This window comes from Ochlerotatus camptorhynchus, unplaced genomic scaffold (genome assembly GCF_037179485.1).
Source record: "Ochlerotatus camptorhynchus isolate MF236.1 unplaced genomic scaffold, CSIRO-AGI_Acam_v1.1 ptg000025l, whole genome shotgun sequence".
Classification (NCBI taxonomy): domain Eukaryota; kingdom Metazoa; phylum Arthropoda; class Insecta; order Diptera; family Culicidae; genus Ochlerotatus; species Ochlerotatus camptorhynchus.
In genome coordinates this window covers 891,329-910,016 of record NW_027040517.1, presented here as the reverse complement: position 1 = coordinate 910,016, position 18,688 = coordinate 891,329, and the positions used below count along the sequence as shown (strand labels likewise).

The 18,688-nt window shown below is 36.6% G+C and overlaps 1 protein-coding gene across 2 annotated transcripts in view; it reads right to left on the bottom strand.

Annotated features, from left to right (window-relative positions):
* Positions 1-2,824: 2,824 nt before the first annotated feature.
* The window catches only part of fax (failed axon connections), a 142,379-nt gene continuing 126,515 nt past the window's right edge, over positions 2,825-18,688 (bottom strand). The window contains exons 2-5 of one of the 2 annotated variants that reach the window (XM_065229947.1): positions 13,310-13,648; positions 12,972-13,118; positions 12,705-12,901; positions 2,825-4,771 (exon numbers count right to left, since the gene is read on the bottom strand). In XM_065229947.1, the coding sequence (XP_065086019.1) occupies positions 4,588-4,771; positions 12,705-12,901; positions 12,972-13,118; positions 13,310-13,648 (867 nt within the window). In that variant the 3' untranslated portion in view covers positions 2,825-4,587. The remainder of the gene's footprint in view (positions 4,772-12,704; positions 12,902-12,971; positions 13,119-13,309; positions 13,649-18,688) is intronic. The other variant, XM_065229955.1, reaches the window with a different exon arrangement.

Below are 18,688 nucleotides of genomic sequence, written 5' to 3'. Positions count from 1 at the left end.
TTTTCCCTTGACCAAATTTTGACCGTATCACCCTTTATTGATAATTTCAGTTAATGATGCAAAACCTATGCAAACTATCCAGGAACTTTCAAAACTTCGTGGAGAACGCAAGCACGCTCATGTAAACACAACCACAATCACAAGAGTAAAGACGTCAAAAGCAACGTGGCCATCAAAGGAACACGGAAAGTAATAGGGTAATAGTTCCTAGTGGGAATGACATGCGTAGAATTTCCTACTTTATCGCAAATTTCTCGGCATAACAGTCCTGTGAATAACTGACCATCAGCCGGAAAGGAATCTGCCCGATATTGCCGCACCTCCACGGTGGTTGGTGATTGAGAGTGACGAGAATGCAATGTCCAGTTCGTTGTCCTCACAACGCTCAACATGACTACGAGTCTTTGCGATAGTGCTGAATGTTCAGCACAGTGCACTGAGAAGCATTGGGCACTCTTTGCACCCACACAAGTCCCACTAAATAGTTTTCGTATGAAAATAGGCTTAACTGATTTCAAAACAAATTGATCCTGTTGAAATGTGAATAATGCATTAACTTATTTTAACTTATAGTTCTTCAAATGAGCAAAAATGACTTTTAGAACATGAAAGGGGCTGTTCATTAACTACGTAGACGTTTTTTTTTTGGATTCTTGACCCCCCCTCCCCCTGCGTAGACAATACAATTTTTTTTCAAAATTTATATGGGCCGTGGATAATTGTGTTGATACATCTGCCCAAAGTAAAACGATGGCAATGTACGAATGCTCATTTTAAGCTGATGAATACCGTGATATTTTCACGTTCTCAATCAAACCAACACATTTTATTATATACTTTTATTGACAATATTCAATGTAATACAGATTACATACATTTTTGTGGTTTGTTCATTACATAATATTTCATTATCTTTTTGTGTTCTGGTTTTGTTTTTCTTCAATATTTCAATATTCCAAGCTCACACTTAATCTAGTACCATTTACTGGTTTCTGTTTCTTATTTAGGAAACGAAAAGTCTGCGGAAAATTTAAACGTACTGTTTACAAAGCCCATATGCAATTTTTCTTATTAGTGTTTCTGTAGGTGTGTGTGTGGGAGGAATATTCCTAATAGGTAATTCATTTTTCAATCATACAGCGTTCTCTAAATTCAGAGCATCCGAGAGTTCTCGCCGCCGGCTGCCTCAATATCATTCAAGCTATCAATCTTTTGTCGGTTTGAATACGAATTCAAAAAATGAGAGAAAAAATGGGGGGCATTTTACTTGCACTTCAATGGAGACCCTAATACGCATGACAATGAAGGATTTGTTGCTTGTTGTTTTTGGCTTAACTACTTGTAACGAAGTTTTGTTGTTTAAAACAAAGTGAGCGTGTTTCTAGCTATGCGTTTCTTTTTTCCAAGTTGTTTCCCATTTTTTTGATCTTTGTGCTAGATTTGGAAATTTTGCTTCCGCGGTGCGAGTCGAGATGATGGAGCGACTTTCGGTTCAATTCGCAGCGCACCGGGTCGCAGTCACACTCTTAGGTTTATGAATTTTGTATGGTTTTTTTTTTGATCAACTTACTGTAATGATTATTTTATTACCTACTTATTATTAATAATAATGTATTTACCTTTTTTCTTTTTGTTAATTTCCATATACTCCCAGTGAGAATTTTTCGTGTCTGAGTTTATTCGATCGGGTTTTTGCTTGGGATGGTTTTCTGTTTTGTTTTGATTATAGTTGTTTGGGTTTGTTTTGAATGAGTTTACTATTTCAAACATACAGATGTGTGTGTAAATTTTAATCTAGTTTCCTCTGTTTTGCTATGAGTGATAAAACGATGAATGAATTTGTTTTCTTTTTTCGTTATCTCTCACATACAGTAGAGCTGATACAAAAAATGGCAACAGCCGCTTGGAGCGACTTTTAAAATTTTTGTAAAAATTTTGAGCGCGTGACATTTTCTTTACTTTAGTGTTTCTTATTTCGTTTGTTGTCGGGTTTCTTCTTGTTTTCTCTAGTTTCAATGTGTATTAGCGTGTTATGGTTGTGTTTGTTCCGTCGCTCTTTTGATTCGTTTCTGTTTTATGTATAACTGTATTAACACGTTGTATTGGAATTCGGTAGGATAATTTCGTTTAATTCCCTAACAGTTTTTTGTTTTTGTTTTAGTTGTCTACTTTGGTTTCATTTAAAAATGTACTGTTTCACTACTCAGTGTTGTTTTTTTATTTTGTTTTTCAAAAATGTTCCTTCAAAGTACGTATGAGCCTTAAAATCAGAACAGTTTACAGAATTATCCTTTGGAAATGTTTTGTATAATGTACCTAACAAAATCGTTCTCGGAATTTATTTGTACATCACGAAATAAGAAACCAAGCTTCGTAACAAGCGTAAACAATCTAGTAGACATTGCATTATACATAGTAGACTGTGAAAATTGCCGGGTGATCTAGTTTTTGGCATCGCCTACCATTCCTAACCTCAAATTCAATTCGATTCGTTCATGCTGAAATCATAAGTTATTCATAAAAGAAAACCTAAACTCAGTTCTTTTCGATAAAGATCTTCTTATTTGTTAGTTCTTCCCTCTTTGGGGCTGCTGAAAACTGAAAGAAAAATTAAATGATAAAAAATAAGAATAGAATAAAACACAATAAAGAAAACTTACCCATTTTTCAACAAACAAAACTAATCGAACAGAACAGCAGAAAGTTATGGAAAACCCTCGAAAAGTCATTAAGGGATTGGCAGTGATTGAAACGGATTGAGTTTGTTCATCCTTTGTGACACCGTTCACGGAATTCGTGAGCCCAAAATTGGAAGCATTGGAAGTTTTCTCCGTAGTTGCAATTGTGCACGTTTGGTTCGTTTGTTTTTTTAATTATCACTGTTTTATTCTTTATTCATCAGAGTTTAATCCTAGATAAACGAAATTTTCTGCTTGATCTATTTTCTTTTATCAGTGTTTGTGGCGTATTTGAGTGTGTAATGAAGTTCATTGATTGTATGGAAAACCGCGCGGAGTCGACTTATGTACTAGGAAATGTTTTATCGTTTGTCATGTAATTTCTGTTTTCAAGTTCAAGGAACAAACTTAGACAGCAGCATTTTCAAACTATTGTACGATTCGTGAACGGGAAAGAGAAGGAATATGATGAAGAACGATGCATACACATGCAGAAGGGAATCTGAAGAACAAAATATGGGCTAAACTATTTCAGAAAAAAAAACCTATTGATTAGAATGTTTTGAGATATTTATCGTTTACGTTTTCTAGGTGTTGTAAAATTGCAACCGTTTTCGTACTTTCTCTTTCTTCTAGAATATCGCTAACCGTACACGTATAGATCCAAAAAACGAAACGTTTTTTTTTGAAGGAAATTTTCCCGCAGCCTGGTTTTTACTCTTTAGCTTCAATCTGAAGAATAAAAACGTCCTGGGAAGAAATGGGAAAATGTCTTCACCTCGCAAAATTTTGTACAAAACACAAATTTGGAAAAAACGACCATCAATTCTTCTTCTTTTTCTTTGCATTGACCTTAAACTAACATAAAGAGAAAGAGAGACTTTACTATACATAAAATTGATATAAAATACTATAAATATATACGAAAATATAATATATAAAATATATAATAGTAATAATAACCATTATTACATTTTGCTTTAGGTTGTATTACTACAAACAAAAAGTTTTTTTTTTATCTTTACCAGGGGTGCAAAAAACGCAGGTTTCATATGATTTCGAACTGGTCGCATGCCTTTGACGTGAAACCGCTGGCGAAAACGCAGGCACGCTTCAGCACGACGACCAACGGCGAACGGTCGCATAGTATTGGATGTTTTGAGTATTTTTGTAGTAATCGTCGTAAATATTACCTTATCTTAGATACTAAAATAAATCTGAAATTATAAACGTAAGAATAGCTTAAGCAGTGAACATTACACATTGTCATGACCTTCTACTATTTTTTTTTCTCTCATTCCACTAATCTGTTTTGCTGCTAGTAAATTTTCTTCTAATAAAAAAAAACACTACATGCATCTCATTCCATTCTTGTCTCTCCGTTCTTCATTGCCGGATGTTTCCTTCTCTGTCGTTGGAAAGAGCAAACTGTTCTCCACGGTGTTTGTACAAAATTGCACACGTGTGAATCATCAACTGATCTAGTTGTGATGTAACTTGACTTTTCTAATTCTTTGCTTACAATGCAAACACAAGTATCATATTTGAAAAATAAGTTAAACAATAGTAATTATCTTCGTCTTTACCTATTCCTTTTCTTTCTTACTCGTTTCGTACTCAGGACAAGAAAACCGATAGTAGAAGAAAAACTACTAACAATCGCACGAAAAATGCTTTCTACCTAAACTTTCTCGTTTGCCACCGCTCGCGCGAATCTTTCGCGCGAGTTCACTATCGTTTTGCGTTTCCCTTACTAGTATGTTTACCAAATATGAAAAAAAAAATCAAGTTGTCAACTATCGTAAAAAAAATAATCGAAAACCGAACAGAATTAGCCAATAGTGAAAGAACTAAAAAATTCTGCAGTAATCATAATAATTATAAACAAGTAGCTACTCTACGGAGCAACTTATTTGGCGGCAGCTTCCTCTTTCTCTTTGTTCTCTTCCACCGCTGCCTTTTCGGGCTTCTCCTCCTTCTTCTCCGTCTTCTCGTTGGAGTTGTCCTTCTCGAGTTCCTTCTCCGATTCGTTCTTATCCTGCTCGGCTGTCTTCTCAGTATCGGCGCCCTCCTTGTTTTCCTTGGTCTCTGGCCTGCAATTGCGGATATGGCGAGTTTGGTTAGAGTATAAGGGTTGATTGATTGATTTCTTTATTATAGAGACTTTCAGCCGTTGGCTGGTTCGTCTCTGCACGAGTGTAAGGGTAATTTATTAGATGAGAACTACAAAAAGCCGATAATCCTTTGCGGGATTTGAACACAACAATCTGAAATCTGAACTCTGAAATCATTCCATGATGATAAATTTTAATCGTATATAAAGAATGTAAAACCGTTAAAGACGCATTTCATCAGATTGAACTGGATGAAGCATCTCGAACTATTACAACCTTTATTTGTCATAAAGGATTTTATAGATACAAAAGGCTGATGTTTGGCATTTCATGTGCCCCAGAAATGTTTCAATAAACGATGGAACAAATACTTGCTGGTTGTGACAACGTCATTAATTATATTGACGATATTGTAGTATCCGGGGAGACTGAACTGCGGCTTTAAACATAGTTCTTTCAGTTTTGAAAGATCGTAATATTCTGCTGAACAAAGATAAATGTATGTTTAAAGTACGGCAAATCGAGTTTTTGGGTCATATTATCACCTCTAACGGAATACGCTCAACGGAGAAAAAGGTGCAAGCGCTGCAGAAATTTCGTGAACCTCGTTCTTCTGACGAAGTAAGAAGTTTTTTAGGTCGCGTCACATACGTTGGAAAGTTTATCCCAGATTTAGCAACCATTACTGCACCATTACGGGAACTGATATGCAGTGCCAATAGGTTCGCCTGGACGAAGGAACACCAACGGAGTTTTGAAAAGCTGAAACAAATGCTATCCAACGCCGATACTCTCGCTTTCTTTGATAATGCTTTGCGTACTAGGGTGGTAGCAGACGCCTTACCTGTTGCATTAGGCGCTGTCTTGGTTCAATTTAAAGACATTACCGACAATGATCCTCGCATAATATGCTATGCTAGTAAGAGCCTAACTAGTCCCGTAAGCGCTACTGCCAAACGGAAAAAGAGGCACTTACTTTGGTATGGGCAGTTGAGAAATTTTCATTATACTTGATTGGTCGTGAATTTGAATAAGAGACAGACCATAAGCCACTTGAAGTTATTTTTTCTCCATCTTTCACACCCTGCGCTCGCATTGAACGTTGGGTCTTGGGACTACAATCCTTTATGTGCAAGGTCAAGTATCGAAAAGGAAACGGAAATATCGCAGACTCTTTATCTCGATTGGTTCATTCTGATGGTGCTGAGGACTTCGAGAAAGATAATAAATTTATGGTGTTGGCAATCCAGGAATCTGTTGCAGTTGATGTTGATGAAATTGAAGATGCAACCCGCGATGATCCAGAGATAACAGCCGTAAGAGAATGTCTTCGGTCTGGCAACTGGAGTAACGTATTAGCAAAATCGTTTGAACCTTTTCGAAATGAGTTGGGATTCATTGGGGACACCATGATCAGAGGCAATAAACTTGTTGTTCCTAAGCAACTACGGCAACGCATGTTACAGCTTGCTCACGAAGGGCATCCGGGTGAATCAGTCATGAAAAGACGATTGCGAGATCGTGCATGGTGGCCTTCAATGGATCGAGAGACGAGGGAATGTTGTGCAGTATGTGAAGGATGTCAACTAATTGGACTTCAGAGCCGACCAGTCCCAATGAGTCGCAGGCAATTGCCAACAAAGCCGTGGGTTGATATTGCCATTGACTTCATGGGTCCTCTTCCTTCTGGCGAATACTTATTGGTAGTTATTGACTACTTCAGTAGGTACAAAGAGGTCGAAGTTATGACTCGAATAACTGCTCATTAAAACTTTGAACGCTTAAGTAAAATTATTACCCGTTTAGGTTATCCGAGAACTATCACACTCGACAACGCCAAGCAGTTCATTGGTAAGGAAATTGAAGATTACAGCAAAATTCACGGCATCGTTCTCAATCATTCTGCACCATACTGGCTACAGGAGAATGGTTTAGTTGAGCGCCAAAATAGATCACTATTGAAGAGGTTGCAAATCAGTCACGCGCTCGGCAGAGACTGAAAGAGTGATTTAAAAGATTACTTGATTATGTACTATACGACTCCGCATTCTACAACTGGGAAGACGCCAACGGAGTTATTCTGCGGAAGGACAATAAGGTCCAAGCTACCAGCTATGGACGATATTGAAACCGTACCTCCAACCTCTGATTATCGTGATCTAGGTTTTCTAAACAAACAAAAAGGGAAAGAAAGAGAAGACATCAGACGGCATGCGAAGGAGTCAAACGTTGCGCAAGGTGATACAGTACTCATGGAAAATCTCACTCCAGGGAATAAGCTATCGACGACTTTCAAGAGAACAAAATACACTGTTACAAATCGATCGGGACCCAGAGCTACAATAGAAGATCAAGATTCCGGAAGAACTTACGAAAGGAACGTGGCTCATCTGAAAAAGGTACGAAATGACGTTACATCATCACTGCAGGAAACATTGAACAACTCTGAAGCTTTAGAAGAAGATTTTTCAGGATTTACAGCTGAGGAGTGTGAAGTTCCCATGCCTAGTATTAAGATTTAAGTCATTACAAAATGGACTCAACGTCCTTGAGAAGTGAAGAAACTTTGTTAGTTTAATTGATTGTAATCTTGATTGTAATACATCCTAGAAAAAGGGAGATGTGCTATCTATAGCAGTAAGTTAGTAGTAGGCTATGACTTTAGATACGTAAGCTCGAGTAGAATAAATTGTGTATCTGGAAGAGTAAGACGTGTTTATTTACTTCTCTGTAAATCCGATTCCGTGAAGTGAATTAAGAAGCTAGTTCTTGTTCCGGAGTACCACACAAACTATGAAGTTAACCGTTCCAGTGAGTTCTAAATAGAGAGGCTTTTTTTTTTAAATTCTCAATATTTTTGCTTAAGTCTGCGATTAAGAACAACCATGGGATTCTCCACAAAATTGCCTTGGAATTTTGCTCAAAATTATATTACAAATCTCTTCAGATTTCCCCGAGTATTGTTCCAAAATCTGCTTGAATTTCTCTTGAAAATACCATTTAGGTTTTTGTTTAATTCTGTTGGATCTCTTCTTAGAATGCTTCTGAACTCACAATCTAGTAAAACTAGCATGTAGTGCTACTTAGAACTACTACTACTACTACCAGGGCTGGTAGTGGGTATGTGATGTAATAGTAGTTACTTAAGTGACTAAAATTACGAAAATAGTTACCAACTAGTGACTTTTAAACATTAAAAAAGTGACCAATATTGACATTTATTGATCGGAAAGAAATGGTTCCAATCAACCGTTATTCCATGATTTTTCATGAAAAATAAGTATGAATTGAATAAGCAAGAGTAACCTCCATTTACTCACTCTGCAGAACACGAATTTGTTTTAGACCGCGAAATTGAAGCACAGAGAAAAATGTTCAAAGTACCGATTTTATAATTTTTTTTTTTAAATTTTAGGACAGCAATTTTTGAAGATCTAGGATATATATGAATCGATGCATTAAGCAACATGAAGAATTGCAGTCTAGAATTAAATGTACATAGATCTACATAAGTTAGCCATGAGTATATTAATAAAAAAACCTTCTCTTCTTTGTAGTTGCTATAACGAACTGGTCATCTTTTTACTTTGCTCCATTCCTCTCAAGAATCTTCTGTAACACCTAAAACATAGGAAAAGAATAATAACTCTGGGATCTTGACAACTTTTCTAGATCGCAGTTGAAGAAAAAATCTCATTATTATGGCACGAGGAAAATTTTGCCAGATTGAATGATCACGGGCATAAAACAAAATTGAATGCGTTGAGGACTTAAAATCTCTATCGTGAAAAATTAAAGAATTAGGAATACATTTTAGAGTTTTTTAATTTTTTTTTCTAAGACCTGGACATGGACTTTTGGTTTTTGTATTACCGGAATATTAAATAGTATGGAAAAAATACAATACAATTTAATGGACTTAAAAAGGAACTCAAGAATCTGTGACATGATGTATTTTCTCGATGTTTGGCCAAATATTAAGGCTACCGGGGGTCAAAGATTATTTAAATTTCTGGCCTTTGAATAAATGTCGAGAGCTTGTATATTTCCTTAGACTTTTTTTTACATTATACATTGAACCAACGGAAAAGGTAATTTATACATGAAAATTCAGGTAACATCTTCAAAATAGGAATTCAATAAGGTACACGTGACACACATAAAATTCAATGACATGGTAATGAATTCCACTAGATTCACTGATCCAGTCCACATGTCATGCTGATGAAGGTTAAGTGAAATTCACGTAAGTTTTCCGTGATTTTCTGGTATGAAAATCTCAATGTAAAATAGCCGCCTTTTCGAAATCTCTGAATATTTATGATAGATTTATGACAATTTCAAGATAAAAAATAATCAAAATATTAGATTTCGTCAACCATTAACGTTTCATATGTTCACAACTCTTCTTGTCAGACTTTACTCTCAACATTGGTCGTAAAAAAGTGACTTTAGTGACTAAATTTTAAGGAATAGTGACTTTAGTGCCTGACTTGAAAATAGTGACCAAGTCACTAAAAAGTGTCCCGCTACCAGCCCTGCTATTCCTAGGAATCTGCTCTATCTTCACATTCAGAATGTTTATCACAAATCTCTTGGAATTCATGTCGTAATTCCTTAGTAGTTCTTGTCAGAATTTTCATAGCTCAGAATTCCCTATTATGTATTATCAGAATTCCCTATTATGTTATCAGAATTATTAGATAATGTATCATCAGAAAACAGAGTTCTTTTGAAGTTTTCCTCAGAATTACCTTTGGACCAAAAACCAAAACCAAAATTACCATATAATTCTACTTATAACTGTTCACAATTCTTCATCTTATATCATTATTATCTTGAAATGCTTTTCGAAGGGGCTATCCATAAACTACGTAAACAACTCAAAGAAGGTGAAATCTATCAAAACCTATCTACGTAATTGATGGACAGCTCCTAGCAAATCTCTTCATCGAAATTCACTTGAAAAATCCTTCCTATTCAATTTTCTATGGCCCTACATGTTGATATCTTTTTCAACACTGGGATCTGCACGGCCGATGAGAGTAACTCAAAAATGAGTCGAATTCGACACAAAAGCGCAAAAAATTATGTTAAGGAGTGAGTAAAATTATCGATAACAATTTTACTCAGTTTACGAGAAAACTCAAAGACTAAGTACAATTTTCATAGATTTTCCTCATATTCGAGCCGATTTTTGAGGAACATTGAGGAAAATCTTACTCATTTAAACCCAGTTTTTGCAATTTCGAGAAATTGACTAAATTTTGAGTTACTTTAATCGATCGAAAACATATTTGTCCCTGAAGAAAATCCCAGTTTCCATATTCCAAGATCTTAGTTAAGTTGTTTCCAAGTCCAAGATCCGATAAATTTCAAGTGACCTGCAGCCTTGGTTTAGTTTTAGGTCTGGGATTAAAATAACTAAATTCAATATTATAAAAAAAAAAAATGGGTACGAAACCTTGCAAATATTTCGTGTTTAAAATATTAAAAATATTAATAAAGTCCGCAATCTTCAAAATATTCCTGAGTACGAAACCTTGAAACTGAAATACGTCCCAGAACCGTGAAGAAATAGTTCAAATTACATTCAATATTCTTGCATCAAATGCTTTGCTCAGATTACGAATACTCTAAACTGAATTGTTCTCGGCTGTCAGAAGACTACCGTCCATACAAATACAAAAAAAATGCATAGGCAATTGTCTCCAATCCCAAAAAACTGTTCGTAGTTTATAAACAGCACCTAGAATAACATTGCCCCGTAGCGTGGGTAGATCACCTTTTCGTGGTACGTTACGTGATATAAGATCTACCACCGATTCCTAGTCCTGGATTTTTCAGTAATCCAAGGAACACATCTTAGTCCTTGTTACTTTTTATGCCTTGTTGATAGTGACAAGACTCGGCTTTGTCCACCAAGGATGATCTTGAAACAAGGAAAAAAATGAGTTAGTTAGCCTTCATCTATGTGATTTCTAATCTTCTATTCGTTGTTCCCTAGGTTTGAAGTTGTTACGTTCCCTAGTTCCCTAGTCTTAGGTTCTGATGCATGGTCATTATCGGTGTCATTCCTTAATTTTGTTGCTAAGAAATCCAATTTTGACTGACAAAGGGGCGCGCCTTTGGAGGGTGTTTCAACACTCCGAAGGGTATAAATATCAGAACCTTTCAATTAGAGTCGGATCCTTGCGATAAAGACAAGAATGACAACTGTGAAAAAATCGAATACTTCATCATTTCTCAATAGTGATGGAGTAATACGACATGCACTAAACTGAGGACACGGGATATACTACAATAGATCAAATTACTGGTCGAAGTGGTGTTAGGTCCCGAACAGGGAAAAAAAAAAACATTTCAATGATTATTCATATGTAAGCATTATTGAATACCCTCCTCTCCCACTATACAATTAATTTAGTACGATCATACATTAAATAATTCGTCTTCATTCATTTTCAACATCCTTGCTTAAGATATTGCTGAGGTACCCTCTGTCTCAGTGGTAAAACAAGCCGGAATAACCTCCCCCTTACTTCATCCGTAATTTCGTCATGGCACAATCAGGTTCAATGCTCTTCAAAAAGTTAAAAAGATGGCATGGTCAATTAAGACTAGAGATTATGTAATACCACTAGTAAATAGGGGAAAGAGGGGCATAGAGAGCTTCCTGTGCTTTAAGCCTTGGATTACTTATGGTCCGAATCAAATTAATTTATCAGTAATCATTGCAATGGTGATATTGAACTTACTACCAATAAAGTTTAGGACTGGAGTGCGGGATGCTTATTACGTCCCTCTTGCTCTAAGACATTTCAGGACTGGACATAAATTACGCATAAAGTTTAGAAAAGCAAAGGGCAACAAATCTGTAAAATTTCTAAACTTCAACCATTTATTTTTATGTGTACAGTGTTTAAAATCTAAACAAAAACGTTATACGAGGTTAACGAACAGCCCCACACGTTTTTATATCGATTAAAGCACTTTTAACAATTATTCAGGCAAGTACGAAATGCAACCCACGGAATTAGGCTCAAGCAAAAAGATCAGTGTCCTTATTCCGCGCATGAGATTTTCTATTGTAATTCACTGATTTTCTATTGTAACACACCTGTCCATAAAGGATGCGTACCACATTTCAGAACGAATCACGTTTTTGAAACGAAAACACTGTTTTGTTTGCTACGCGCATTTTTAGCATAATCAATAGGCCACAGAAGCAAAATGGCATGCAGCACTCATTTTAAAACAATGGAACTCGTAATGAATTAGACTCAATTTAGCATTTGATTGACACCAATATTTCGTTTTGTTTCGAATACGCGGAATTAGAACAGTGCGATGAGTTATAGCGTTTTACGGTAATTGATATTCAAATCAAGATTAACCGGGAAAATTATAAATGTCAAACATACATAATTACCATGCTTGAATCGAACAATAATATGTTTTACCAGCTTCAACAAACAACCCCTTTCTATGTAATTTACCTCCACATATTTTGCAATACGCATCAAGAGAATAATTATTAGAGGAGGTTCAGGGCTCGTTTTACAAATATGTAAATGTTTTTTTTTTTAATCTGTGGTTTTAAGACATTGTTCATCTTGCCCCAAGAATCCCTGTACACTTCTTGCTGCTAAATACGATTGCTAAATTTATGCTACGTCTGCCTGGAAACCTTGGCCCGTAACTAACAGCCAAATCATGTAGTCTACATCAATCTTACAAATCGCCATATATTCATGTCAAGGTTCTGTCCTGTATGCAGACTCGGGTCGAGGTTAAACTGACGACGTATGAAAGGCCACCCAAAATAGCAGAACAAGATGATTGATTACCACATTTTCCGGTCTAGTAACGCATATAATAAACAAAAAGACGCAACATGAAAAACACTCACTCTGGCTTCGGGAGATGGGCGTTCAGATCCAGCTTCGTGCAGATATCGTCCCAGTCGGGGAAGCAGCGCTCCTTGATCCGCGAAACGTGTCCGACCAGGTTAGGGCAGTTCTCCTGCATGAATTCCTTCAGCGCGTACTTCACCTCGTCGGAAATGTAGTGAACTTGAGCCAGGACGGAGAATGCGACGCAGTCGAGCTACAATTCAAACCAAAACGAAGGGATTAGAGATTGGGTTTATTGATTGAGAATGGGTTTGCGCTCTTACCGTGGTTGGTTCATCGCCAAAGAAGAACGGCTTGTCGGCTAACAGTTCGGAAAGCACCTTCAGATCCTGCTTGCCGAATTCTTCAATTTCCTCGGGCTTGTGCACACCGAGACCTTGGGCCTTCACCTTTTTGGCTCCCTGTAAATACTTGTTTTGTTAGAAATTGATGGTGGAAGGTTAAAAATGGGTGCACACTACGGAAATATGTCATGCATTAAGAGGCAGGAAGGGAAGGTCAGGATGGCATGCAAGGTGTTACCATTAGAACAGGGGAAGGGGAATGATACGAAATTCTCGACATGGTGGTGGAATGCCTCGACAAGATCAAACTCATTTACCTTGCGACCGAATTGGAATTTGAACAGGAAGTTGAGCACTGCGTTGGGCAGACGGCTTCCCAGGGCGTGCTGAAGGTTCACCTTGTAGCCCTTGATCATCAGGTCGGGGTTTTTGCTGCGCCAGAACAGCAGCACCCAGATCAGATGGTTCTCCAGCATGGAAATCATGGCGTGAGCAATGTTGCGCTGTTCCTGGGTCAAGGCGGCATCCAGATCCTTCTCGTAGCGCTGGGCCAGTTCCTTGATGATGATGGCCGAGTCGGCGATTTCCTCTCCATTTACCTCGACGAATGGTAGCTGTCCCTTCTTGGAGCGCAGCTTCAGTTTATGATCGACATTCTGGGCGGAAAATTAGAAATGTGGGAAATGTCATTATTAGTACGCGAGCTACGGTTATATAGCGGTAAAAGAATGCCAATGAATAGGTATTCGCCAGAAGCTGAGATTCAAGGTGAATTCAAACCAGTTTTGTATTTCAGTAGGTAAAAAACTGGATTGCATTTTGAGTTTTGCTCCAAAGTCCTAACGTCTCTAGAACTTGAAAACATCCGTGCTTGACAACAAATTAAGCTATTTTAATTTGATTAGGCAAATTTGTCAAATTTCAGGACGCTATATTATTTTTTCGATTTACGGCAGTTATACAGTCGACTCTCGAACAAAAAACATCGATGTTTTATACCTTGATATGTGACTATTTTTCGATTATTCTAAACGGTCTAAGAAGCTAATCTAATTGGATTGATGGATTTGATGAGTATGCAATATGTAATCCTCATATAAAAAAAAAACCCGTATCTATAACTTTCTTGAAAATATCTGACTAAATTGTGTCGAAATTTACTAATGTTTTGAAACCTCAGGCCACTGCGTTTGAAATAATTAATTTTGAATTTGATATTTTCAATAAAATTTACGATACACACGCTAAGATCAGTTTACCTAGACGGTACAAAGAGATTACCGAGATTGGCCGTAAATTGCACAAACTCACATATGGGTAAATTTTTTTAACCCAAATATGGGTTCTTGTGAACCATAAATGATTTATTTTTATGCAAATTTGATTTAAATTTACCCATATTTGGGTTAAAAAATTTACCTATATCTGAGTTCGTGCAGTTTACGCCTGATTTGGGTAAAGTAAACCTATATTTGGGTTATCTGATCTTAGCGTGCATAACATCAATAAAAGATCAATAAAATCTAATGGATGTAGACATTTTCCTGAAAATCTACGATAGATAGATAGGTATTGTAGTAAAATTTATTGCAGAGCTGCTCGGCGGTACCGACATTCGACAGTCAAAACTTAATGTGTACCTAGTCAACAATCAAGAAAACAAATGATAGAGTTCATATTTCCTTCGAAAATAATCAAACGTGTCTGAAAAACAGCTTAGTTGGTACACGTTTAAGAGGAGCGAATACACTTTTTGCATACAAAAAATGCTATCTACGTCAACGGTCACATTTGAAGAAGCCATTTCCGTTTTCCGCTCATCACTTCAGGGGGTGACAATTATCCTTTCTCCACTCTAGGAGAAATAGTCATCAGCACGAGGTAGTGGTATTGGTAAATTATCATTGAACCGTACCAAAACTGATGGACAATCTCCATGGGTTGTGCGATTGCAAAAAACAAAAAAAAAAATTGCGATCGATAGAGGCAGACATGTTTGTGCTCGGATGCCCTACATTTTGGGACATGCTCCGTGCGCCATGGGGTGGGGGTTGGCTGTGAAAATAGCAAACCAAGAGCGGGGAGTCCAATTCGGGTGTGAGATGAAAGAACTCACCCTACCCCAAACGCCGACAAACCGACGACGACGACGAAGATGTCGAGAATGATGGCAATGATGGCGATGATGACGGCGATGCTGGGAGTCTGCGTTTCTGCAAGTTGGCCATCGTCGGTGGCTCTCCCACTCGGCACAGGGGTGTGGTTGCTTTTCTGCACAACATAAAAGGGAAAAGTGTGGTGACTTGGTGTACAGGAAGGCGGAAGTCGGAGAGAACATTGAATGCCGGCCCGGGAATTTTTTTTTCCACCTTGCTCATTTGCGTTTGCTCTCTTGCTCTCGTATACATTGATACCATTTATAGTAAGAATTTCGGATGTAGTGGTGTTTGTAGTATCGTATAATGAATGCCAACTTCGCCATGCCGGGTCTACCCCAATGGAAGACGATGTCTACAATGTCCCCTTCGCGTGTTCCTCCTTTGATTTTGTTCCGGTGGGTTATGTCGAAGGTTTTAAGTACCGCTACTTCCTTTTATGGAGCCTATGTTGAAGAACAGGTCGGTTATGGAAAGCGTGCTGACTTCCAAGTTACTACAGTACAAGCAAGGCCATCCGACAAAAATACGTTAGCACTTTTAAGAGTTTCGGAACTCCAAAACTATCAAACCAATTCGTATAAAATTTGATGAAATAATTCGCAGATTAAGTAAGGCGTTTGGGACATTAAATGAGCTTTAAGCCTCTTGGTTTCGTGATTTTGTTTTGAGGAGGATTCATATTTTCAAAATTATAAACGAATTCTCTGAAAATTGTAACCTATCATACAAGATTTGTTGTGCAGATTTTTCAGTCCTTTGTTTAATTAGTGCGATGTTTCGGCTATAGGTATGAACGTTTTCTAGGGAACAAAATTTTACAATACCAAAATTTTAAGTGGTGCCGGATTATTTAATATTCTTTTATTGAGCAGTTCCACGCCAAATGACGAATCGGAAAAACTCGACCTTCTCCGGTTTGCATGAAACTTTGCATTGTTTGTTATGGGCAATCATTCACATTTTGCAAAAAATCAACCATTTTGAATATTGTAAAAAAAATTCAAAATGACGTCATTGTAATTTTTAATAATTGTAGCACCAAAACGTCACTTCTAATCTAAGTAATATTTGAGACAAAGTTTTAGAGACAAATTGTTTATTTGGAAAAAATAGACATAATATATTTTTTTGTAATTTTGAGTAAAAATTTCAAAAAAGTCTCAAAAACTCAAATATTTCACAAAATGTATCTTCAATTTTTTTTTAAAGCTCATAAAAAAAATGCAAACTTTTTGAATATTGAAAACCACGGACACTTGATAATTGACAAAAATCGTTGAACAAGAACTTTTGGTGAAATATTTGAACTTTCTGCTAGAATCGTGAAGAATGCCAAAAAATGTCATAAATGATTTGATCTATAATAACAAATTTAGGGCTGTTACAAGATTTTCTAAATTTGATCCGCGAAATCCGCGATTTCTCAAAAGAAATCCGCGACTTCAAATACTAATCCGCGAACAAAAAATGTTTACATTGCCTAAAAATAGCATTTGTATACTACTACATGGCATTTCAAGCTTATTGCTTATAGCATATTAGATTTTTGCCAGCTCTCAACTTAGTGTTCTTTGAAGTACTTTCACATTTTTAATGAGTGCTTTCTATGCCTGTACCATCCTATGCCCAAGGAAGTAGAGAAATTTTCCTACCCGAAAAATTAATAGACCGGACGGGAATCGAACTCAGTCGTCTCCAGCATGGACTTGCTTTGTAGCTGCGGCTTATCCGACTGAGTTAAAGAAATTACATTGTATCATCTTCAATTATTTATGTATAGCATAGATTCTGAGTAATTAGTGATCATAATAAAACACCCTTACATTATGAGAATCTATTGAATAATACCGGCCTAGATTTGATGAAACATTATTTAAAAAATAAATAAATGCATTTTCATTTGAAATGCAAATTTTCTTGAAATTTGACGTATTTTACTGTCCTAAATATTGTAGTTAATTTGGTTCTAGTTTTCTCTTTTTTTACCGATTCAAACCAAACACCCTGCAAATAATCGAGAAATTACCAGAGTTTCATAAGTCACACTTGTTGGTCACGTCGCGGTTGTTCGTTGGAGTCTGTCCAATGGTGAGACAATTTCATGATATTTTCTATTTCTAATATGAACCTAGCTCTTTTTTTGTCAAATCATAACTTATTACTATGTATACTGGAAATTATAGGTTTTCCGAATCGTCCAGGACATCAGTTGATTTGTTCTACTAGATCAACCAAGACTGCAATAATGTCTGCAGTATCGAAAAATGTCCAATCAGATTCAATGTGTCTATGTGGATCATGCATGATCTATTTCCGAGTAATCCAGATGTTCAAGGTTCTTTAAATCGTCCTGGAGTTCAGATAATTTAACCTACTAGATCAACCGATATTGGGACAATGTATCGAACTATTTCCAGACAGATGCACAGTGTCTATGTGAATCATGCATGAACTATTGTCATGCATACCAGATGTTTTAAGTTCCCCAAATCGTTCTGGAGTTCAGATGATTTATTTTACTAAATCAACCATGACTGAGATAAAGTCTGTAGTATCTAAATATGTCTAAACATATTTATAGGGTCTATATGGATAATGTTTAATTATTTCCACGTATACCAGATGATCTAGGTTCTCCAAATTGTCCTGCAGTTCAGATGATTTGTTTTACTAGACTAAGATAATATCTGTAGTATCGAAATATCGATTTGGAAATCCTAGAACATTTGACATACACGAAAATAGGTTGGCATGATCCACATAGACACTGCAAATTTGTTTGGGCATATTTCTATACTACAGATTTTGAATTAGTCTTGGGTAATCTAGTAAAAAAATAATCTGATCTCCAGAATGATTTCAGAACCGTTAACATCTTGTATACGTAGCAATAGGTCGGGTATAATCCACATTGACACTTTGAATCTGTTTGGACATATTTCGATACTACAGACATTTTGCAGTCTTGATTGATATAGTATAACAAATCAACTGAACTCCAGGACGATTTGGAGAACCTAGAATATCCAGTATACATGGCAATGACTCGCATAATACCATTCGTTTATGATTTGACAACGAAAAATGCTATGTTCATATTGGAAAATGTCTCACATTGGACAGACCTCAGGGAATTTCCGTGAAAATCCGGTGTGACTTATGGAATTGAGATCATTTCTCGATTATTTGCAGGGTGTTTGGTTTGAGCCGGTAAAAAATTGAGTGGCAAATGAATAACAAAATTGATGACAGCAAAATAATCCGGGACGGAAAGGTTACAATGAATTCTACAATTTTTGTTTGGAAGTTCAAATCCGCGAAAATCGCGAAATCTGCCCTGCAAATTCAATTTGGAAAGTCTTACGATAAAATAGCAGCGCATGCTTATTTTCATACAAAATGGTCAACTTTGACATGATGTAGCTTTGGTAACTGACATACATCGCATTATGTTTAAGTTAAATCGTATAGAACGCCAAATTAAATCGGGTTACAGCTGTGTTCGATAAAATAGCAGCGCATGCCGATTTTCATACA